Genomic DNA, 25,971 nt, shown 5'->3' on the forward strand with positions numbered 1-25,971 from the left:
ACTTGTAACAATCTTGTTTATGGGTTGATTCTTATCGTTAGCTCGCTAACGTACCATTATACAATAAGTTGCATTGGCAAACAGGTACTGTAGACTCGTCATCAGTTGCTAGTGTTAATTGTACGTGACTTTCATATCACCATTTACATAGTCTGTGTATGCACATCGCACGCGCTACATTCGGCCTACTGCTTCTGTAGTCTAAATGGTACTTCTACGATGGTCTTTGCCAAGACATAACAACTCCGTAAATTCGCAGTGCTGAAACGCAAAGTCAAAACAATTAGAGTCTAACGTTGCAATGCATTGTTTGTGTGTATGTGTTCTGTTTCAAAGTATACAAATATACATGCACCACACTTGTTTAACATGTTTTACATTTTGCGCTATTTATAAGTACCTTGCTAACTTTGTATTCTTTTGTGCACTATTTGCTGAATACCACTGCTCATAATGTTATTTTACAGTTATTTAAGATTTGTAAGTAAAAGTAGTTCGTCAATAATACGACTATATTTTCGATGTTCATTTACCTATGTGGCAGATGATTCTGTTCCCAATACCGCTCTTCTTATTTTGAAGATGAGACATAACTTGGATTTGACCTAGATCGCAAGTGTCAATGATGAGCTAGAAGACGATTACCCTTTTGTAACACATATTTTAATAATATATTGCTCTTATCTTATTAGTTTGGAGTTTGAATTCAATTTGTTTATACATCTGCTTGTACGTGTATTATTTATTCTGTTCAAATTATTTTATAAAAGGAGGGATACTTCGTATCCGTCCGACAAGCCTGAAGTTAAGGTTTTGTGCGATTATTAACATTCTTCAAAGGAAGGAAGCTGCTTCCGGTGAAACTAGCCATGCTTTTAATAATCACGTGTCATATCGGGCTTTATCATGTTTCCTTCTGTAATTTTTTGATATTGACAACCAGTTGAAAGAATTCATGAAATTGAAAATGTTGCATAATCCATAATTACCATAATGTTTTTCGTTATCCGCATTACTGCTCGATAAGATACACCGAACCACGTTAAGATATCTGCATAATATCGTCTTAGGAATAACCAAAGCCATATCCTTATGCACAGTGTTTAAACCTCATTACAAACTGCAAATATTCATTGAAGAAGCTGTCTTCGTTCATATTTATTTCATAGACACGTCCTCAAAACCGAACACCAAGGCAAAATAGCAGCGCAAGCTTTTTATAGATTAAAAATTCAATTTTTATGGATGGCTTTATATCCAAGATGCAGATGTTTGCATATCAACATCAGTTATAGATTTTGGAGAGGTATTATAAATTCTCGATATCGGGTATTCAATTTGTCATTTAAGAATTATTCACTTGTAACATTAGAATAAATAAAGGATAAAATATTACATAACAAAGGACAGTGTCAATACTAAAGGACCATTGTTTTTATGGTCGTGTGGATAAGACGTTTGCAATTTGGCTCTAGTCGCACCGGGCAAAAAAACTGCTTGCGTCCTATTTACTTTACATACGCCATTTGGATTAAAAACATATGTGTGTAACCATAGTTATTTCCGTTATATTATACAATGAAAGTTAAATTACACTCTATTATGTATAAACAGGTTAGCTTTGTTTAGCATATAATGATTCTTTGTTATTTTGCTTGATGATGTGTGTTCTAATTAGGAGAAATCAGCCCAGCTGTTCTCCCCTGTGTGTTCTGATAAAAAGCCGATTACCTCTAACGTTTGACTATTTGTTTAATCCGCATGGTCCCTTTGACCTAATTGGTTTCCAGTGAATCCATTAACAGTCTTCGTATGTTGAGTTGACAGCGCACATACTAGTTGGTTATGTAGACAGTGTTTTCTTACGGTCGTATTCCCTTCTAGGTTTCGAATCTTACGATTGATAGACTTTATTAGACATTGGTATATGACTTAACTGTTTGTTTTGTTCACATAGAATACGATATTGTTTATTGTTGTAGGAAATGGAAGCATGATACTGGATATAGGGAATCTGGCGATGGTCAGCTTTCCTGAAATATGATACATATTTATGTCCATCTAATGATGCTAATTTACTGTTGATCCGTTTGATTTACTACTGGCTGTCAGAAGTAAACACTTGTTCCTTATTAGATAGGAAATGGAGACGATGGTCTGCGTCGTATTTCATTTGATGTAATTATGAATCTTATACCAACCTACCAGTCCAATCTCCTGTCTACACATTTGCACTTGCTTCAATAGATGTAAGGAGGACTTTAACGTATGCTTGTACATCTTTTGATATTTACATATGGTGGGGCAGTTTCTCATTACTGCAATGGTAATCTGTGTTGCATCTATTAGTCCATATATGCAGTCTACATCACATGACGTGTTTGTTACGTCATTTTGATCAATGTCACAGAAATGCTTAGATATGAACAGTGAATGAATCAACCGCGGCGAGGATTGTGATGACGTTACTATGACGTCATTTTGGTTGATTATTGTCACGACAAGGCTTTTGCACTGTGTGTCCGATTGGTTGCGAATCAATCACAGCAAAGAATATTCGATTTAAAGATGTTATTCTTTCAGATGACTAAACAGGGAAATTGGTGAAAATAAATTCATTTAACAAAAGCAGATTTTTACGTATGTAAATATATCTAAATATAACTATTGAATGTTGTCAGATTGTTTTTATTTTTGATATAAATGGATGACAGATAATAGGACGTCGACCATTAGGCAGTCTTCTAAGCATTCATTGTAAAATGACTAATTAATTACCGATAAATTATTAATTATAAATAACCTCTCCCTAGTCAGCAGCTTTGGTTGTGTTTATTGATATGTTAACAGTAGTGAAACGGACACAAAGTGTAAATATATACTACAACCTGTAACGAATGTATCTTAAAGGACTGTAAATGTCATCTGTGGCTTTCCCGTTGCGACGTCCTAATTGAAGCCATGTGTGCCGTTAACCGTCAAGATTCTGTTCAAACACGCTATCGTTAATGCATAACTTATTTAAGTAAGAATCTATATTAAACACCAAAAGGTGAAGGGAATGTGTAAGATATTCCTTGTGGTTTTAAATGACTGAGTTGTGCATGTAAACAAAACATAGTGAGCTTGAGCTTGCACGCAAAACTGTTTGTCTGCAAGACACTATTTGTAGCGACTGTATATGCCAAAAAACCTATTCAGTAACTGTGATTTATTAATAAAAAGGCCTTGTTTGTTCTTTGCTACGTGTATTCTCGTTGTTTTGATACATTTTTTTTATAGGTGATTATTCTTTCATTACAAGTTATAGATTATGAGGATTGCAATATGTAAAATGAACTGTATATAGCATAGATGACTATGACCGGAAACTAGTACAATTAGACCGATACAACTTTAATTTGGCATCACGGAATACGCCCAGTATTGGCGTAACAAATGAGCGGAAGATATGTATCCATTTAACCAACAGCCATTGGTGTTAGCCTTTATAACGTTTATAAATGTTGCGTTATATCACCCTTGGATGGCTAAACAACATAGACCTTGACCCGAACTGACCGCTATCAGTAAAGACTGACCACGTGCCTAATTTACTGGGGACACGATAGGACCGGATTGCTGTATATTACACGGTGTTCAACAAGGCGTGTGTATCGAGGATAATTCTCGACGTGTGCCTAATAAATCGTGCATCTATCACAGAATGTGTATTGAAGTTGCATGCGCAGAATATTTTAGTAGATGGCGACCACAGAATGACCTATCAAACTTTCGATAGCATCACGCATGGACTAAGGTTCATCCAGGTTCGCTGTACGGGCTCATGTCAAGGTTACGGATACACCTTAAAACATACATACACGTAAAAACAAACAACTAAGGTAAAATATCCAACATTAATGACAAGTCAGGTCAATTAAATGAAACAACACCGGACAGTTCAAAGAAATATTTTCCTTCAGTCCGCCGAAGGAATGATGTTTTTGTTCTCCTTTCAGGATGTGTGTAACTTCTTGAAGACTACATGATATGATGACCTATCTGTACCGTGTAGGCTATATATTAGTTCATAATTATATTTATGGTAATATCCGCAGATACTAAGCTGTTGTTCGCTATTTCTTAAGACGCGTCTGTTGGGTATGGCCCGAATCACTGCATACAAATATATTACTCATTGTTATGCTCTTAGTGTATCAATTGACATCAACGTCTCGCATGAACTCGGTGGTCAGTTGGACGGTTTTTTTACACCATGATCCGTATTTGAATTTCCGCTCTAAGACCACCATCTGTACCAATGGCGGTGCTGTTTGTTCCATAGGTACATAAACAAATGCTTCCTCGTGCTGATTGACGAGCTGAAGAACACCATCATCACTGCTTATCAAATGACCAACGAAGGGGAATCTGGTTCTAGTTTGACCTGAGCGATAAGTACGGGGTAAACACACACGATCTATATCCGTATACTTTGAACTTATCACTGTTTATTTCTGTCGTGGAGATGTAATTAGGAATTGTCATTTGCTTGAATGATATGTCTGGATAGCATTTGCGCGGCTACTTAACGAGTCTTGGAGAATAAAATTGTTTTGAAGTGTATAATAGAAACCTGACCTTGTGCATGCCGTATATTGCACTGGGATCTAAACAATCCGTAAAGCCGAGTTCTTTTTCAATCATGTCGAAATGTCTCCTAACATTCAAGGAAACAGCAATTATTTTGAAATTTTCATAGTGTTTGGAGTTTCATCACCATCTATTATTATTTGCAACATATCATTGATTTTAAATGCAAATTCAAATTGATCAAACGTTTTAATTGCAAATCAAGGGGCGCTACCAAGAAAACTACAATACATACTCTTGATTAAATACGCTACTTCATACAGCAGTAACGCATTACTTCCCTCTCAATCAAACACAGATGTAATAGATTCATAATGATGATAAAATAAATAATCACACAATCAAGTCACGTGATACCAAGATGCACATCGATCAGTGTCGTTATCAGCCTCGATCTGGCTCAATCCACATCTGCTGACCACATATTGTTAAACATTGTTATACAGTAGTAATATATAATACTGTGTGTTGCATGAATTTAAGCATATAGTATACAGCACATAAATAGTTCTATGTAACAGGTTCTTGGCTCTCTAGCGTAGAGATCGGGTTCAAACGTGATAGTTCTAATAACACCCCTGCAAGCTATGAATTGAGCTAAGATTACAATGTAGTTACCCACGGTGTATAGGAGGCGACTAATGTGAGAATACTCTGCAGAGTTTAGGATATCGGACCATCTTAAACACGAAATGAACCAGGAAAACCTCCACTGATATCAATGATATATATGTTTTCCCGTTTTTGTTCTCGGTGTTGTATACCCACCCAGGCGATGAAACTTACATGTTGAATGTATAGGTATGATGTGATAATTCATATTCCTAAATATTTCGTAACCATGTTACTTGACGCCCATGTTACCGTTTGCATGATACAATACAATATAAATATTGACTAAAGGTAAAAAATAAAGAACCTGACAGATATAATGTTGAAAAATTCGTAATAATTGAAACCCTGTGTTTTCACAAACGATAGTAGGATTATAGATTATTGCTAAGTGGATATTATTACATTGTGTGTATAAGTGATAATAAATACTAAGTAATATGATTGTCACTATCTTGGTGTTGCTGATGCGGGTGACCATTGTTCAATATGTAAAATCTGTTACTAATCTAGGTTATGTTTAACCACAATGAGATTACCAGTCGTCTATACCAAACTCCGGCCCCGAGATCGCCACTCACATCAGTTCGGGCAGTTTATACTTCCATGTATGTTCCGCGGTTACTATCTTTGCATAACCTCTGTTACGCAGGAAAACTCGTCTGCTATCGCTGACGCATGGTCTCAAATTAGCGAAATCAAGATAGTTTAATTCCAAGTATTGTATAGTATATGAATAAAAGGCAGGTATGATTGGAGTGTAACCGCAACTTGTTTCTTTGTTTTGCACTATCGGGAATATATGTTTTATACGATAAAACAAAACTACAAACATTGTGTTGTTTAATATCCTCTTTTGTATCAAGGAGAGTAGTTCTTTTCTGATGAATTCCAGCATCAGTATTTGATGTTTATTTTGATATCGCTGCGAGGTTTTGCAAGAATAAAATGACAAATGTGTTTCTTCAATCAATGTACTATGGTAATCTTCAATGAATTACCACACAAACGCACACACAAACACATCGCGGCCTATATATTAAGTAATGTTCTTTAAAGTATTGCATGTTTTTGTTTAGGAAGCTTTTATCTCCCGTCCATCAGAATTTTATGGAAAAAAATGAATAAAAAGAATAAATTACATAGTGAGCAATCTGGCTGAGAATGGTGAACAAAACTACATTTGTATTATCGAAAATATAATCTAGTGTAGCAAAAATCTAAAACAGCCGCTGAAGTGTAGTGACGTAATCATATAATTATAGCGTATACTAAATTAAGATGTGAGAAATATCTCCTTAACATTCGAAAAGCAATCAGGACGCTGGCTAACTGTCCCGATTAAATGAAAGCCAGATTAGCAGTTCTAGCATTTTCGATTATCAACATCTCGATATATATCAGCATCAATGAATTTTGACACGTCACGAGCTCTATATATGAATATCAAAAAATGGTCAATGGTCAAAAGTGCAGACAAATTTCAGTCAATGTCGGTAATACCCCAAGACAATTACATGTATCTATGAGGGCTGATTGATAAGTTGTGAGCCTCGTATTGAAGGAGGAAGTCAGGATGTTATTTTTTAAGTCCTACTATTCTCTGACTATATAAAGGCCGTGTACCCAAGGACTGGTCTCATTTGGTTAGTTTATATCGACGAGGTAGCACTCTAAAATAAACAAGACAATCGGCTTTTGCCCAAATGGACAAAATCGGTGAAAAAGAAGTGATCCAATAAAAGGTTTAACACCTAAGAATATCCATGATGATATGGTTGCAGCAAGAAAGTGTATAGATACTGAAGGGGATTATGTTGAAATATTAAAATATGTCCTTCAAATTAAAATCCTTCAATATGAAGTTCACAACTTATCAATTGGTCCTCGTACCAATTTGTGTATTGCACAGGAAAAGCAAGATGATCCAATGGACTTTAGTGGAGCAATGGCATGCTAGTGATATAGCTACATGTATGCTTATTTTTTTCTGGCAGAATAAATTGTTCACTACTTTGTCTAATACCTGGAATAAGCATTTATAACTGGTTTCACATTCCATGAGCGACTCTATAACTATTGCGGAGGTGAAAGGGTTCGTGGAAACAGACGCACATCCCTCAACTATTGTCTTAATTAACGACTCGAATGCATATTAACCCTCAATTCTTGTTAATGTGCGGGTCACGTGAACATCATTGACGCCATCAGGTGGTTGTTTCGGTGTACATCTATACCGAGGAAACACAATTATCACATTTTTTTAATGTGAAACGAACCGCCGCGCATGCTAGCATTTCTAGTGTGTTGTGTGCGGGTACACATGTATAGCAATGTAACCAACCTACCATTTCCTTTCATTAAAAAGCTACGCTTTTATCGCGTTTGTAAATATTTTATTTAACGCACCGATGCATAGAAACGTCAAGTAAGAGTGTTAGAATACATACATACAAGAAGATTTAAAGTGCCAATAATTGAACTCTCAGCAAAACGGATCCAAAGAGTGAGCACATACAAACATGTTGGAACTTCAGAAAGGTTTCAATAATGAGTTCCTATAGGATCGAATGGTGTAGCCAGTGAATGCACGAATGATGATAGTTTGTGTGTGTATTCATAGTGAAGATTGGTATAACCTACAATGCTGTGTAGATCTTTGTTGAATTTAATGACAGATTTTCCTAGTTTTTGTTTTAAATCTGACATCATTGTAATAAGCAATACATGTAAAACATCCTCAATAACTAGAGGGAAGGCGAGGTAATGCGTCCGGATAATAAGCAATATTTGTTTAAGTTGTGACATGAAACTCTGGATTGTATCATACGACATGTAATGTCAAGCTCCCAAATTGAGAACCGAGGAAGTGACAAGGAACCATACAACACCCTTGTGATTATCATTTAACACATCACCATTCGTGCAACACAAAGAAATGTAATTTCCATGAGATCAATATGACCATTGAGCTTGTCCATTTTATCCAATATGACAAAATATCCACACAAAGCAATCGCAAAAAAAAAACAGCAAAAAAATAGCAGAAAATATCTTTTCTCAAAGAGCGTTAATTATATCTAAAAATCAGCTGCACTTGAACACAGATACGCAGGTGTTCCGCAGATATTGCAGGTGCTTTGCAATTCGAAACGCGTAGACTCTAAAGAAATCAAATCAAGGAAGTATCCAAATATACAACAGTATTTTTGTTTTCCAAATACCGCAAAAAAAAACTGGCAGTTTAGTTTGCAAAACATCGAAAAAAGATTGTATACACATGTAGACCACACATAGATATGTGGTATTACATTGTCTGACCTACTGACTACGAATCTGTGTCGGCTATACTTACCATCCATAGATATGTGGTATTACATTGTCTGACCTACTGACTACGAGTCTGTGTCCGATATACTTACCATACATAGATATGTGGTATTACATTGTCTGACCTACTGACTACGTATCTGTGTCAGATATACTTACCACACATAGATATATGGTATAACATTGTAACAACTGTTGTGTTTGTCTTCATGCGGTATTTCAGAGCATCGGACATATGAGGTTCCACTGCAAAGCTCTTGCATTTAAATTGACTATAGATACCATATCAGGACAGTTTAATGTTGAAACATGTCTTTAATTTGTCTAATGCTGCGGCTTGTTCAAGTTAAGGCGCGTGTAGAGCTTCGGGCGCCTAGATTTTCCGATATTCGGGGATGTATTCTGAACGCAATTATCTGGAGCGATTTTAAAGTTCATCAGCCCTTTTCGCCTTGTTAACAATATTTATCGTCGCACTGTTTTCACTTGTGTAAATCGTGCACCATAACATATCGTTCAGGTTTCAAATCATAAGATAATAGTTCACTTGCCGAAAGCCATATACATACATATCATCGACGTATCCAGTAATGTGTCGTTATGTAATAATCACGCGTACTTATTCATGATATATAAAATCGTGACGTCATTAAATGAGATTAAATTTGGTTTATATTGTGAATCAAATGTTTATACTGCATCAATATGACTTTAAGAAAGACATAGGAACGCGGGAGATTTTTTAAAGTTTTATGCAAAAAAAACAACAACATACTATTGCGGTTATACAGGTTTCATACGGATAACATGTGCAATTGTTAGATGGCGTCACGTGATTGTCCTAACGTTACAATAAGAATATAAATGTAAACCAAATTGGAATTCGAATTCAAAAATGATGAAATAGGGTTAAGCATCAACAAAAATATTAAAAAGGGGTGTCTGAAAAGGCACAGTATAATGATTGTAAGTCTACATATTATTGACATCCTTAAATCATAACGCGCCGAATTTGTGACAACAGAAACACCAGGCATAAATCAACAGCATTGGACCCATCGAAGTTCATATTGCACATTTAATTAAAATATTTCTTGATTTCACGATATCAACCATATCACTTCCTCATAGGAATAACAGAAGCCAAACTAAACTCTTTACTCATGACAACTTCAGTTAGCATTACATAGCTTAACTATGTCAGTTTGTCGCTGTATATAATATATCTAGTATAAACCTGAGGATATTCTCAGAATCAGCAATTGTCACAACGGGGTCCTTGCGGTGCAAAACCATGTATTTGCTACGGAGCAAAATCTATTTAAAATGCACAAGAAACATGCAAAGTTGCGTGCATCCAAAAGGGTGCAATGCATTGCAATCAAAATTGTATTCTATTTTCGGAGTAGCTCCATTGTGTGACAGCCTTTGATACAAAAGCAGCCTTGAATCGCTCGTGTGATGTGTCCGTGGGCCTAATGTCATTACAATAGACATAAGGTAGTGTCATTTTCCTGATGAATTCTTTAATTGACTACCAGATTGAAATTGACCTATCGGACCCAGGCAATTAGGTTTGTAAGGTTCGCGTCCTGGTGTGACGGTTAGAACAGTGGATGTCATATACAACCTGCAATGTAGATAGTTTGTACTAGAAAGGCACGCATATACTCAACATGGCATTCAATCCATTGTAATAAGCTGTAATAAATCTTACTCAATATTCGTTCATGGAATTCTTGATTTTAGATATGGTTACAGTACATTTTGTATTTGAATAGTGCAGTGATACCCAATGCATACATGCACGTGTTTCTTGTTTACTTGTGTCGAGCACGATTATCACTGGGATTGCTGTATAATATCATAATTAATGATAACTTAATAATAATCTATGTTTTCCTAAATATAATAACGAAACTATGTTTCATACATGAACTGACCTGTTTCGTTATGTGCTCTACCCCAAAGTGTACACTTTCCGTCACAGCTACGTAACTTGGTTTGGTTTGTTTGGTTTGATTTGTTTAACGTCATATCAACAGTCAGGGTCATTTAAGGACGTGTCAGGTTTTAGAGGTGGATGAAAGGCGGAGTACCCGGAGAAAAACCACCGGCCTACGGTCAGTACCTTGCAACTGTCCTACGGAGGTTTCGAACTCGCAACCCAGTGGAGGACTAGTGATAAAGTGTCGGGACACCTTAACCACTCGGCCACCGCTGCCCCTTAATTACGTAACAATCACCAATCAACAGTTCGTTTATTTTCAATATATGGCTAGTGATAGTTCTAACCATTGATACCTTGCTACGAACGACACAAAGGGGTTCTGCTGATATTTCAAACACTTAACTCGGTCACTAACCAACCGATACGCCATTATTATACAGAATATCTGGACGTCAAATACGTATGATCATGCTTATCAATTAAATTCGTACAATCTGAAAGGACTTATAACGTGTATATATGTACAGGATTCGTCTTTTACCATACTGAACTGACAGAAAAGGTACCGTTAAGTCAGAAAAAAATCTGTGCAATCTATGTGCACCTAGAGGTGAAGGGTGTCGTTTTCCAAATCTTTAGGAGACATTTCGAAATGAAATATTTCGGAATTATATTTAATTTTCAAATTACTAACTAAATCCTTTTGATTTTTTTATAATTGAAATAATTCAAATTATAAAGAATTGTTTCAAAATAAGTCAATGCATTCGATTGTTTGGTATAATATGCATTCCTTCTCTTTTAGGAATACTGAGACCATCCAATCTTTCAGAATCGCTGACGTCATTCGCCCTACACCATACAACAATTACATTTTTCATTGACCATTATGACCATCGTTCAGTCAGTCAACATATGGTAACTTTCTGTCAGTCTGCAATGATGGTTCAAAGAATCATTATTGGACAGCCGCAGCAATTGTTTCAACAGATGTAGCCATGTTCAGTTTGCTTCTAAGTGATGCTTCAATATTCTCTGTAGATGTTCATGCTATCTACCTCAACATAAAAGCTGCTAATTTACCAACTGTAATCACCTATTCTGACTATATCTGTATCAAGGTCTTTGTTTCGCAACATAAATGTGGACACCGTTTCGATTCGTTGTATTTGTTGTTTAATACCGCCAAATCCCTAAAGAAATAGCAGAAATTTCATGCCAGATGACAATCTTTTACTGTGCTATATTCCACAGGCAAACAACATTAGGATATAGAGGACTATTTTATATATAAGTTTAGCACAGGGCACAGAGACGTATTGAAGTATCACATGTCTGAATAACAAAAAAGAGAGCATTTCTAATGAATTTGACCTATTTTTTCTGCGTGGAACTGGTTAACCCCAGGTTGGAAAGGTGCGGATGTATTATGATATGTACTGTAAGACTATTAGTTTAATTCACGCTTTGTTTTTATAGCCAGATCACAAACCCTTCAAAAATGCTACGGTTTTCTCATCATTGGGCGTTTAAACATTACAGTTTGTCCTGAGAAATAATCTTAATGTTTTCTTTTGAAGGAATACTTGTTTTTACAACCGCAATTAGGCGGGACTATGTTACATTTTCATATCAAATGTGGAACTAGGTACACTAAAGCTGTAGAAAAACTCGCCTATTTTATAGGTAACACAGGTGGAGATCCACATAACACAGAAGTTTATATCCCAACCTTAATCACCGAGTCAGCGTAATGGTTGTTCTAATTAAACACACATCTGATATCTGGTGGACATTACCCTCACGGCTTCAATTTGTATATCAGCACTCGTTAAAATGTCAGGAAGGATCATCAGCGTATAGGAGAGGTACACTATACTGTCTATAATTACAGTTATAATGATGGTTTTGTTTACAGGTCTTTATCTTGTTGTTTTTCTTTACAATTGTTTTACTTAGTAGGTATCTTTCTTCTGCCAAATAAACTGGATAAAAGTAATTTATCTTCCGAAACAAAGAAGGTTTCATGTGCATTACCAAGTTTCCAGTCTAGAAAAGAATTGATTATTGCTTTGATATCGAATTATTTTTTGTACACTTGTGTGTCTTTAGTGCAATCCTGTAGAGTGCCGGTTAGTAAGCCTTGCTAATGTCGCCTGTGTAAGCCGTTATCCTACACTCCACGTTTTAATTCTTATAAATAGTGACACCGGTTCAGCACATGTACTAAAAGAATCCTAAATTGCGATGTCAGTGTACCTCCAGTTCATACATTTTGATATTTGTTTAGGCCTAATTTGATTTGATAGATTACTATACCAGTTAGGGAAATGCAACTGGCACTGTAAATTACGCTATTCACAATAACGTCATCGTTTTATGTAGAGTAACCATGTCGTAAATTGATAACGTCATCAATTTTGACGCATTTTGAATGGGAAATTGATGATGGTGCGATAGATAGGTTTCGCAACAACTTGCAAATTGTTACTTTTTTAAGTAAAAATGTATATCAGAAAAATATCAAACATCGGCCTGTTACGCCGATAGAGACACCTCAACCCTCGTGTAAGGGTTTGGCTGGCTAGCACGAGGCTTGTCGATATTCTGATAGTCTGTTGTACAATCCACTGTGAGAGTGTATGTTTGTTGGTCGAGTACATAGCGAATTTGTCTTTCACCAAGACGGCCTGAGCGAGGTTACCATATCGGATCCGAAAAGAGTTCGAATTACTTTTTACGCATTCCGATACTATTCGCAGCCTCATTCCGGCCAAAACCAATGGTTAACATAACGATATCCCTTTATATAAAATTGTTATAAAAAAGTGGATGTTAAAAAAAGCAGATTAAAGAAAAACACCAATTTCCAGCAAGTAGTATTGTTTGAATTGTCTCTTATTTTAACCCTATACAATACATCCATCTGCTCTTAAAAACGTAATTGCACGCATGATGTGACTATGATGAGTCTACATGTTAGGCCACACGTACAAAGCGTATCTAGTTCTGTCTCATCCATCTGATACCACATTTACGCTGTCCTGTTATCGCCATGAAATCTATTGTCCTTCTCACAAAATGAATTGATAATTCTGTAATGAAAACATAATAAACGGACCGACTAAAATACATGCAAAAACGTTTTAAATGTCCGATATAGCGTGCAACCATATGCTGTTTATGAAGGAAGTAGAGTTTGATTTTACTAATTTGATTTAGTTCGCTGACGATATGAGACAATCCGATAATGAGCTTTTGGGTAGAAACGGCAACGACCTCTGAGCATGCAATACTGATTAGCGATTTCCTAGAAACCCGTTAGCAACTTGTTAACTATCCATATCCCTGGTATATTTGATAATATGTACAAGCGATTATTGTAAACCCATCATTGTAGCGTTACTATGTTACACGAAATAATGTCCAAAATGGTTATGCCCAATTTGCATGCGAACTTTACTGTATAATCGTTGCTATAAATTGTCTTTCGTTGCAATACCAATCCTAGATTTAAAAAAACAAGCCATGCGTTGCACGTATATTCAATCAAAATTATAAAGATTTGTTTTAAAATAAAAACCACAGTTTACTCCATTTTTTGGTAAACCCATTCCTTCTCGTTTAGAAGTGATCAAATTAAGGTTGACACAAACCAACATTTCAGAACCGCTGATATTCTTTATTGCTTAACTTATATTTCGTACTTCGTAAAACAATCAAATTTTTCATTGACCCTTATATCTTCCGTTTATCCAGTCAAAATATAGAGGTTTAGATCAGTCTACAATGATGGTTCAAAGAATGATAAGCGAACCACAGCAATGATTTCAAAAGATGTAGTCTTGTGATTCCCGCTTCAAAGTGATGCTTCAGTTGGGTTTTTTTCTACAGAATGCTATGTTATCTACTTCAACTTTGAAAAACATATTTTGTTAACAGTTTTCACAGTTTTAAATCGACCAAGAGAAATCATCTATTCTGACTATACCTGTGTGTCTTCGATTTGCAACAGACATCTGGACACTCATCTCGATTCGATTAAGTTATTAACATTTACGTTGTCTAGCCTCATGTTGTCAAATTCAGGAAAATCTGGTAATGAAATACCTATCGCGCCGCAAAACTGGCTTTATCGCTACCACCCACTAATTCTAAACTTCGTTTTACTGATTTTAAATCATTTGCATCACAATGTTTAATAGTACAACGGCAAGATGATTGGAACAAAACAACAAATTATGACCGATTAAACCAACTATCGAAGAAAGATCGAGACGGGCGCCGAGACGAGGTTGCCCTAGCTTGTCTTCGGGTTCTTACCACAAGAGATGCTTTTAGTAATAATATCATGTATCTTAAACTACTTTTTTTTCCAAATAGTAAGCATATGAAAATCAAACAACATATACCACAATATATACCACGACGTCAACACACAATGACAACCTGTACACAATGTCATTGTACAAGATAACATATACCAAAACGTCATAATGCAAGACAATATATATCATAACGTCAACACAAAGTGACAAAATGTACCACAACGTCAATATGCAAGACAACATATACCACAACGTCAATAAGCAAGACAGCATATACCACACCGTCAATACTTAAGACAACATATACCAAAACGTCAACACAAAGGGGCAAAATGTACCACAACGTCAATACACAAACCAACATACATGTATACCACAACGTCGATACGCAAGACAACATATACCAAAACGTCAACACAAAGGGGCAAAATATACCACAACGTCAATACACAAACCAACATATACCACAACTTCAATACGCAAGACAACATATACCAAAACGTCAAAAAGTCAAACGTCAAAAAGGCAGCACAAAGGGACATACTATACCACAACCATTGATACCGTTATAGTATCTTTGAAAATAAGATAAATTACCCTTGTATCATCAATTAATATTTAATTGTGACGATTGAAAATCAGGTTACAAGGTTCCTTTGGGGTTAAAGCGTCAAAATAAAGAAAAACCGATCGTCTAAATTGAGTATGTGTTTATGTCTTAATAAATATAAAAACACAATCCGTGTTGTAATTACCGTACGGTCATCAATGCTAATCTCAAGGCTAGTCATGATGTATTTATCAGATAACAGCTAGTGAACATGTTAATAATAGTATCGTCTTGGTCTAATTGCAGGCTAAGACGAGTCAAATACCGTTCAAGGTTAATGCTAATTAGCGTATAATAGTTGTATGACCTGACTCACAATGAGCAAAGCAGAACCGGAAGTGAAGGATAAAGGTATGCAGATTTCCTCCAAGAAGGAGGTTCAATTAGTCAATCGGATACTTAATCCACAACCACATAGCTGTTTCTAGTATTTTTTTAGGTGTGGTGTATGATAATTCCTAGTCATCGTTTTTGATTCAAGAGGTTTCCTGGGTCTTTTACATAATCTGTTCCTGAATCATAAGAATTTAATTCAAATTTTCAAGTTAAGTTTATGTGTCTTCTTCTTATAGGAAACTTGCTTTTATAAATCTTAAGCATTACTGTATTAGTTTCCTAATATTTGTTGTTATTGTTTTAAGGTGAAAATAGTAAATACGCACGATATATGTCTATATCCAAATCCGGAATGGCACATCTATTAAGACCTTCTAACAGAACATGGTACAGGTGTCAATAGTGATATCCATAATAAGAAATGACGCTGTTAGTTAAAGTCTGAGAATACCAATTGAATTTTAAATGTTTTCAAAGTTATGGCTATTTTTCCTCAAAAGTACCTTTGGAAACTTTAAATGACTGATATATATTTCCTATTTTTGAATTTTCAAAACTTTCAAACTTAATACGACTAGAATCACGCCCTAGCTACAAAAACTTATCGTGGGATATCAACATTTAGTAATTTAAAACTATTACATTGACAATGAATGCCTTAGTTAGATTCCAAAAGATGGTTGTCAGTAGACATAAAGCTCATTCATGACATATTGTTATCTGAATTCTGAGAAGTTTTGTTTATTTCGAATGTTCGCATGAGTTTCGATATATACATTTATACAAATACTTGGATAAGCGAACAAAAAAGCTTTTTCTCTTGAATAATATTTGAACACAGAACGAGTTCCTTCTGTGTACTATCAAATAAACGTGTCATTATGGCAGTCTTAGATGTCACGTGAACAGCATCAAACCTGGGCGTGAAAGGCGTAGGCGAATAGGTAGAATATCACAGTTTTATGTGTTTACATTGTGGGAGGTAATGGAAACTATCACTCTAATAAGGAACGTATTAAAAGTGCGGTCGGCTTGACGTTACGTTACCCGAGATGTACACTTTATCTTGACTCTATCTATTATAATCTTACTTTACAGATTAATAAAGATATATTGTGCTGCACGTTCCACTCTGCGGAATACATATATATTCAAGCTTGATTGTCAAAAGATACCGTTTTAGTTACTGTTTAAACAACATCTTAAGATTCGGAAGCTTTTAATGCAAGCAGGTGTATAACAGCGCCATCACTGATCCGTCCCGATCTGAGTGTACTTGGCACTTGGATCGTGCTATGTGTTTACACGGGCTCGGGAAAAGGTGTGATATAGGATAGGGCAAATACAACACAAACTGTTTTCATCTCAGGAGGCGACAGATCGTGGGTGATAGGAGACAATGTACAAAGCAATATGCATTATCTCTCTCTCTCTCTCTCTCTCTCCTATCGCCGTTAAATGACCTAATCGGCGTTTGAGGATAGTGAGACTGCATTCTCAATAGTATATAATGGTTGAGATAGATAATGCTTGTTTGCCGCTTTATGCTGGGTACGGTTGATAATGCATTAGATGTAAAAAGAGAAATGTCAGGAACATTGTCATAAATGGAGGCCTGGATGTCACAGATCTTATTTAATTTGTTGACTCCGCAATGCAACACTACTAGTATAGGTGAGAAACGTTGCATATATATCACCTATGGTACGACGTCTACAACTACACTGTAATAGACAGGCTGATATACAATCTATCGGATACATTAAAGACTGTGTTGTATCTATATATTTGTTTGTATGTTACTTATGCTCTGTCGCGTCCGTGTGGCTTTGTGTCTGATAAAACATCGTTACTTGCAATTAGCTTTTCCTTCTTACGTAATCTAAAGCTTTATTACGTCTGCCATTCATGCACGAACATCACTCGTCAATACTTCACACGTACTGGGCCCTGTATAGTTATTGACACTCCCGCCTATAAACATGATGGATGATATGATGTGGCTATGGAGTAATGACAAAGTAGACGTAGAGAAAATAGCTATTCTTCCATACCAGCTATAATCTTCTTCACGTGTTTCATTTCCTTCAAATTAACCCAGTGATAAATCCCCAATTAATTAAGTAGTTTGGGTTACGCTGGTAATGTGGGTTCCCAATAACATCCGGTTCAACACTCATTTAATGCTCTAGTCCCACAGAGAAGATATAGAGGTCCTTGGTGAAGACACTAAGTCTGATAACAGGACGTAGTCAGCAGGAAATAATGCGCTGCTTTTGAAAGGGTCTAAGTGGTCAACACTTCCAGACGGCATACTAGACACAATTTTTTCATATTTAACTACTAAAATTGGTCTAAATGGAAATATATATATGCTTCTCCGTTGTTTTGGACACATTAGACAGATATGGGATACGCTCTGTCCAATGACATTTGACATAGACACCAAATTACCACCTGCAATGGCTGTAGAGCAACGCTTAAAAGTCCCATTAATCTCATTTATGTCATGATTTCAAAATACTCCCGTTTATTATTATTTACCATAACTAGGTTTGTCAGGAAACATCGCTTACCGGAATTATACAGACGATTTTTTTCTATTCAAGGTAAAGGAAATAAAACTTAGATGCATCATAACTGAGTTCTGTAAAGTACATATGGCTATTTCACTAATTGCCTTGTTTTACCGGCTGGTGTATTACCCTATCATTGTGTAGGATACAGCATACTAAAGTCGTAAAGTTAACAAAAGACATATGCAAAGAATCTGAATAGATCACGTTTAGGATATTAAAGATGTTCAAATATTATTTAACTTTTAACATGTATATTTGCGGGAAGATCGTCTCGGCTGTGTAAGCAAAATACCTTTTAGTGTTATATATTGTACATTGTAACTGGTTATTACACCGAAAGTAGTTAATGAGATACAGTCTCTGTCTTACCAATAGTACATGGCAGCAGAACAACAGCCACACGGTAAACGTCTTCTGTCTATGACTTATTGACGGAAGTAACCTTACAACCTTTCGAGCTATTGTTGGCAACATATCCTTTTAGTTAAACAATAAATAATATATATATATAGTTATGTGCAGAAACGAACTGGGGTGCATACGTTTTTAGATAGAGCGATAATATATTTATACTGTACCAACGCACGTGTTTCACAAATGTCAACTATTTGTGACGCCAGTACTGCAGTTAAAAGGATTTGAAATTGTAACCACTTGTAGCACAGTGCACCACATCCCTAAGCACCAGCTTCCATCACAAAGGTTAAAATCGAATTATATAATGTTTCCTGGAAAGTAGGTACAATGGTTCCTAAGTGCCTGCCTTAAACATGCTACACATTACATATACAGTGTACATGTACTTTATGATATTCCTATTACAGGAACCTCATTCCAAACTGGTGTTACATGACAGTAATAAAGATTGCATGCTACACGTGTTTACATCTGAGAAAGAACTATCGAAAATTGGCAGGAAGGATTTGTGTAAAAGTGGAAGTAGGATTATTTTTTATCGTGCAGTAAACAATCTGGTAGTTTATCTATTGAATGTAATATCCACAATGGGCTTTACAATTTCTCAAAATGATATTCTAAAAAGCGTTTATATTTATCTAACTTAAAATAAAGATGGACATGGTAACTGCAGTACATAAACATAAATGTACTTTAGCCAAATAAATGATATTGTCAGTTTGTCGAATAGATGATATATGTTATATGCTGAACATATTTAAAAAAAACCTGTTCAATTGCCGTTATTTGAATATTAATTCATGGCCTGCAGAATATTGACATTCCTCGTTTCTGAAAATGTCCATAAGGGCGCATCGATTTTGCAATGTTTTTAAATTGTCGGTCTGTAAGTAGAGCTGCGCCGTTTGATGACTTCAGAATAGTTCTACTGGGACAGCACACTAGATAAACCTGTGACAGATGTACGTACTGAAGCAGTATAAAAGCAAACGGAAACATAAGGACATCTCTGGAGATTACTTTGTTCACTCGACATACTGTTGTAATTTGATACTTTTATTGAGGTCAAATTATTGCATTTAGCTTTTATCAAATAAATAAATACTGTTAACTTTTACTCGGTAGAATAGTATATGAAACAAAATGACAATAAAGTATCACGCTACATGTAATAAACAACTTACTTGAATATGTTTATATAGATTTTTATGCGAACCAGGTCCAAGTCGCGGTATTTTGAAATTACAAGGCTTATGCACAAACCATTCCATTAGGTTCAAAGGGCGTTTTTACTTCAACACTGATACGCCTTGGCATCGTTTTTTTTATATTGTTATAAACGACAAATATTTGAAGGTATTCATATTTCCTATATATCGGCAGTTTTATCATTCTATTTTGATCTTAAATAAGTGATACATTATCGACAATGTATTTTTTTTAGATTGGACAGCCATGTTGATGACGACATGTCGCCATCTCGATGACACTTAGTATAGTTAGTTATAATAATGAGTATATCATAAGTACCTACAAAACGTAAAATAACGTGCCTGTAATGGGTTTTTTTTATAGAGTTATATAAATGAATATACGACCTCGGTGTATAATGATGACCAGTTCATAGTGGTTGGTCATAAACTACACGTATCAAAGACTACGTCGTTTATTTTTATTGTTTTTATTAAATTTTTTCATTATAATTTATTGGTAATTATTTGTATATTTGTTTTAATTATTTTTTCACATTTAATGATCATGCTTCATACATAAATAGTTCTGTATATTTGTCATGTTTTAATGCTTAACCTTTATCATTCAGTCCCTAAATATAAGGGTTTTTTTCACATTCACAGGTGGTGAAGATGCTGGTGATTGTCGTCGTGATGTTCGGTATCTGCTGGTTGCCTATCCACGCTTTCACACTGTTTATAGACTCTCATCCAGAGCTCTTGGCCACAAACGAGGATATCCAATTCTTTATGGGCATTTATCTAACAGCCCATTGGCTGGCCATGTCAAATAGTTTTGCTAACCCAATCATTTATGGTTTTACAAACGCAAGCTTCAGGGTATGTATTTTCATATATAACTTTCGTTACAGTATTTGCAAATTTCAAATATAATAAAACCGTATTTGGAGGTTTCATGGTGGTTTTAATATTTTTTGGCAATCACTGTCATAAAGCAGAGTAGGTCAAAGAAGAATTCAACACTACACTAAGTAGAGCAATGATGCCTTTTAGAATTCTGTTTCCGACATTTTGAGAAAAATCTGGTAAAATAGAATAAATTAGTTGCAAAATATACGTAAACAGGATTTAACAACCAATGATCCGAAATAGCGTAATTCGACTTAAGGTTATAACACATCATGATCCGTTTTCTAATAGCTAACTTTAGTCTGTCCGAATGTCAGTGAGTCAGTGAAGTAAATGCTTTTTAACAGGACTTTGTTTTAATACCTAAGAATTTATAACTGAATTAAAATGGTATCACTATAGTCAATTGTGATATACGCGATAAAAAATGATCTGCGACAATATATGTAGACATGATGGTGCTATGTTGCGTGCATGCACGCACTTAATGTAATAGCAAATTGCATGTACTAATTTCAAAGGTTGTTGAAAAAGATCCACCAGGAATTTGAACGAACATTAAACACGTACTTCATATTGAACAATATATGGTATCCCACATTGAAATATGTACATCTAAAGGAAATCGTGACGATGTCGACCATTATAGTTTTACAAGTTATATAATAAATAATGTCACCGTTATATTTATTTCAAGTAACACAATAATATCGGTACTTGTAGCCTGATAAAATAACCAAGAGTAAGTTTTATCAAGTAGCAAAACAAATCAATCAACAGTTTAAAAAATGCCATATGTGTAGGAACTTACTGTCCAGAGGATCTGTAATCACTAAAGCAAGTTATCCTCTTTAACGTTTTCTGTTTTGACTAACACTTTATGTCTTTGATTATATTGATGGTGTTGTAAACATAATCATATTAAAAACAGTTTTATTTACGCAATGAAGGTGTGTTATAAATGTGATTATTATTGTGTTTCAGGCAGACATGGCAGTATTACTCAACAAATGGTTCCCGTGCTGTTGCTGCTTTAAACACATGATGACAAGGACGTATAGTCTCTCAAACTACGACAGTATTATATATAGAAAACATACAGTCATCAGAGGCGGGAGTGTGAAAAACAGCATGGGCTCAACAGACTCTTTTAAACGCTCAAGACCCATGCAGTACGTTGGAGATAATCGAAAAGATTTTCAAGGATTCAGAAGAACTAGATCAGAAATGCACATGAAAAGAGTAACGGTGAATGGTGCACAGAACGGTCACGTGTACTCTTTTAAAGCACCATCATTCAAATCAAGCGGAAGTGCACCGGAGTGATGTCTGATATGTAATGTGCTATTCCGTAACAGTGAACAATACATAGATAGCAAACTGTCTATGTCGTACACTTAGTCTAAAGGAATCCATTCCGCTGGAATTTCAATTGTTCTCATGTGATGTAGGTTTTTAGTGGTAATATTTGAGTCAGTAACAAGTTGTGAAAGTCGTGAAATATGTTTGTTTGTCTATATGGCGGAATCACAATATTCTATTTCACTACATGAAAACAGCTTTACAACGCCGTAAACCGTTGGATAGTTAATAAGCAATCTTATTTTTTAACTTTTTTTCTGCAAGGATTACTTGTACTCTCTCTCTCCCTGTGTGTCTGTCCTTCTCTCTGTGCTTCCTAACATTCTCCATTAAATCACTTGAATCGGAACAAAAGGACAGCTAATTTAATCGAAACCAATTGGTGGATTTGGCCAGGAACCATATCCTAGTATCTGTGAAGATTACCAAAATAAAATAAAATCAAACTACTCATCGGGCGTAGACGTGTTATATAGTGGGTTAATAAAGTTTGCCAAGACGCCTGGCGTATATTGATAGAAGGCATCATACGTTTGATGTGGTAGACAGACAAATCTCACACCAAGTCAAAGAACTTTGCTTGCCCAGATATATGGTCTATGGAGTTCAAAAATCTTATTACTACTGGGATTGATGTCAATCTTACTAAAAGTCCCGAGAATAACTTGTTCCGTCAATGTTGACGTATCGGAATAGAAATGCTTCCTTCACATCGTTGTCACTGCGTTGTTGTGTGTCTAAGCTGTATAGACCCACGGGATTGTCTAACATCATCCGTGAATATCGCGGAAGTTTCCGTCATGGTCAAAGATGACAGGAGCGTTACGTAAATGGTGTACAATGTTTCTTTACTTTATAGATTAATTAATGAACATCTTAAATTTGATTTAATAAGCCGAATGTCTAGCATACTTCAATGTTAAACACGTTATATTTTGTTGCGTTGTACATGATGTGAAGATTTGTGCAACTTCTTCAATGGTATTTTTATAAACATATAAACAGGATATAATGACTATTTTTACTATCTTTTTCTATTCACTACATAATGCACAGACTCATTAACCGCAAATTCAACAGTATTGAAAGATATTTTGGTATGTTTCCATAATGGAGGATGCTATTATATTGCTTTTAGTTTTCAAACAGTAAAGAATCAAAGAGTCATAAACACGATATGTACCATAAGCAAAACCAAATGTGTTGGAAAACAGAGTAATAAAGATTTTGTTTGTTTAGAACGAGCAATCAGTATATCATTGTAAACGTCCATAACTTGTTTACATATAAAGATATGTAGATCCAAGTTCTTTGACAAGCGTGTTTAGTCTTCACGTCATTGGTGTAATTACATCACGGAACGAGGTATATCATACACATTTTTCGTCTGTATTGAAAACATTATTCGTTTATAGTCGCCTTTAAAGAAACATGGTTTTGATATAACACGTTGGGAGGAAATTTGAAAAGTTTCAAAAAAAGTAAAAGATGGAGTGTGATTGCGAACTTCCTTTACACCGCTGAATCATTATCAATCTAAAACAAATAGCAAACAGTAAGTTAACACACTAGTCATTCATCAACTCCACAGGAATTTGATCCGCGATCGAGCATGTAAACACATATGGCAATCTGTCTGTCATTAAATGGTGCCCCGTGCACTAGGTTCCTTGCCAACAAGACCCGTAAAACTTTTTTCACAGATTTTGAATACGTGAAATAAGGTTGCAAATTAAATCCAACTGTACACATATCACCTACAGTCATTTACTCGCAATCTTAGTGTGAGTATACTTTTTTATTGAATAAACAAATAATCAGTATAAAGTGTTAAAAATAATACGCATGTACTTTTTCGAAAAAGGTTAGTAGTCTTTCACACTTTTTCTTATCCATTAGCAAGATATTTAAAGTGATTATCATATTGGAGACTCCCGCTTATAATCTTAAAAGTCCCATTTTATTATATTGCACATTTTTCCTTTCTGAATAACGTATTCATCAAATCATATATCTAGTATTTGGAGTTCTTATATAAGATAAACTATATATATTAACTACACTGTACATCATTTTCAAAATTACATAACGTTATAGTTTAGTTATGTGATACAAAATTTAATCATTGGAACTTTCGGTTTTTCCAAGCAACTGGAAGACAATCAATTATGTAGCATTTCCAAAATCACTTTGAACGTTGATAAATATCAAGCAAGGACGTCTGTTGACGTGATATATGTAACAACTTGTACCTAAGAAAGCGATATAGCCCGAGTTGACAGGATCGACAGTGATTTCATTCAATTAACGGTCCATACGGACATAATTATATTCACCGAGACAAACATCCATACTTGTAACATAAGATTATATGTTTCTTTGTTTGGTGATTTGAGTCTTCACGATTTTGATTTGAAATTTTATCAAAATAACCTTCAAATTCATTTCCTTTGATAGAGAATATAATGCGTCACAAATGACGTTAAAGGTGTTAAGATAATAATACAGTAATTTGCCGTTTAGTGATATTGAGTTCGTCTAAAGAAGTATTCACGGAATAATCAGTTTTACCGAACATGTAGCTGGTAAACATTTACATAGAAATCACTGTCACTGGAATGAGTAATGACGGTTATATACCACATACTGTACAACTAAGAAAACGTTAAACTGGTAATCAGTTTGATTATAACACGTTTTTGAATTGTGCCAAACAAATATATTGATACCAATGATACTAAGTCACAGATCATAGCCACTAGTCATATTTCTAATATTATTATATGACCGGTCTAAGTTGCAAATAGAAGTATATTTTAATCGGACGATAATCAAACTACCGAACAAAACTTGTAAATAAATCATTATTTATATGACTACATTAGGGCATCTCAATTTACGTCAAAACTACCTGATGTATCCATCTCGACATGGCTTACACAGTTTTGGTCTAAAATGCTGTTGTTTATTTGTTGCTGTATAATATTGAACAACTTTTTAATTACAAGTGGTTCAGGTCAATTGTGAGAATGCGTTCAGGAGTGAGTACAAGTGCATTTTTGTCCTTTTCCATTGTTCATTATGAACAATTATAATGTATAAATTGCTATTAAATTATTCAATTGAACAATTGGATGTCTGGATTTGTTTTTATTGATTCTAATGCAAATATTGTGATTTTTTTATATTCAACTCCAGAAGCAACAAGTTACAACCTTCAGTGTTTTGTTCTTTTTTTGTTTTCCTGATTGCTCAGGCAAATATCGTAAACGTACTTAACTTGCCGCACTCAAATTTTTGCGCAAAACCAAATTGAATCAGAGAAGCGAAATGATGAATTAGCCCAACAACACTGGTTGCCATAGAAACAAATGCAGCTAAAGTACAATTAACGGAACCATAATTAAGCGAAATATTTTCCGCGCGGGAACAATACTGAAATAAGATATAACCGCTAAGATATGTACATTTGAGTATGTCAACTTGGTAATACATGTCACCATGTCGTTATCACAAAAAAAGTAAAATTCTCCACTAAAGGCCGACACGCAACTTTAAACAGGACAAGAAAAGATACCAGACTGCATCACGTAATCCAAAAGGAAGGCCATATCCAAGTCGAATCTTGCGTATCAGTGTTGGAAAAAGTGGCATATCTTTCTTGCTCGTGAAGTTATTAAAAGACCGAATACATGTTTATCTTGAATTA

At 35.1% G+C, this 25,971-nt stretch overlaps 1 protein-coding gene across 1 annotated transcript in view; it reads left to right on the forward strand.

Annotated features, from left to right (window-relative positions):
• LOC117334244 (prolactin-releasing peptide receptor-like) overlaps positions 1-25,389 on the forward strand; it is a 48,906-nt gene extending 23,517 nt beyond the window's left edge. The window contains exons 2-3 of the mRNA XM_033893747.1: positions 20,655-20,870; positions 21,885-25,389. Of these exons, the coding sequence (XP_033749638.1) occupies positions 20,655-20,870; positions 21,885-22,226 (558 nt within the window). The 3' untranslated portion in view covers positions 22,227-25,389. The remainder of the gene's footprint in view (positions 1-20,654; positions 20,871-21,884) is intronic.
• Positions 25,390-25,971: the final 582 nt, after the last annotated feature.

This window comes from Pecten maximus, chromosome 1 (genome assembly GCF_902652985.1).
Source record: "Pecten maximus chromosome 1, xPecMax1.1, whole genome shotgun sequence".
Classification (NCBI taxonomy): Eukaryota; Metazoa; Mollusca; class Bivalvia; order Pectinida; family Pectinidae; genus Pecten; species Pecten maximus.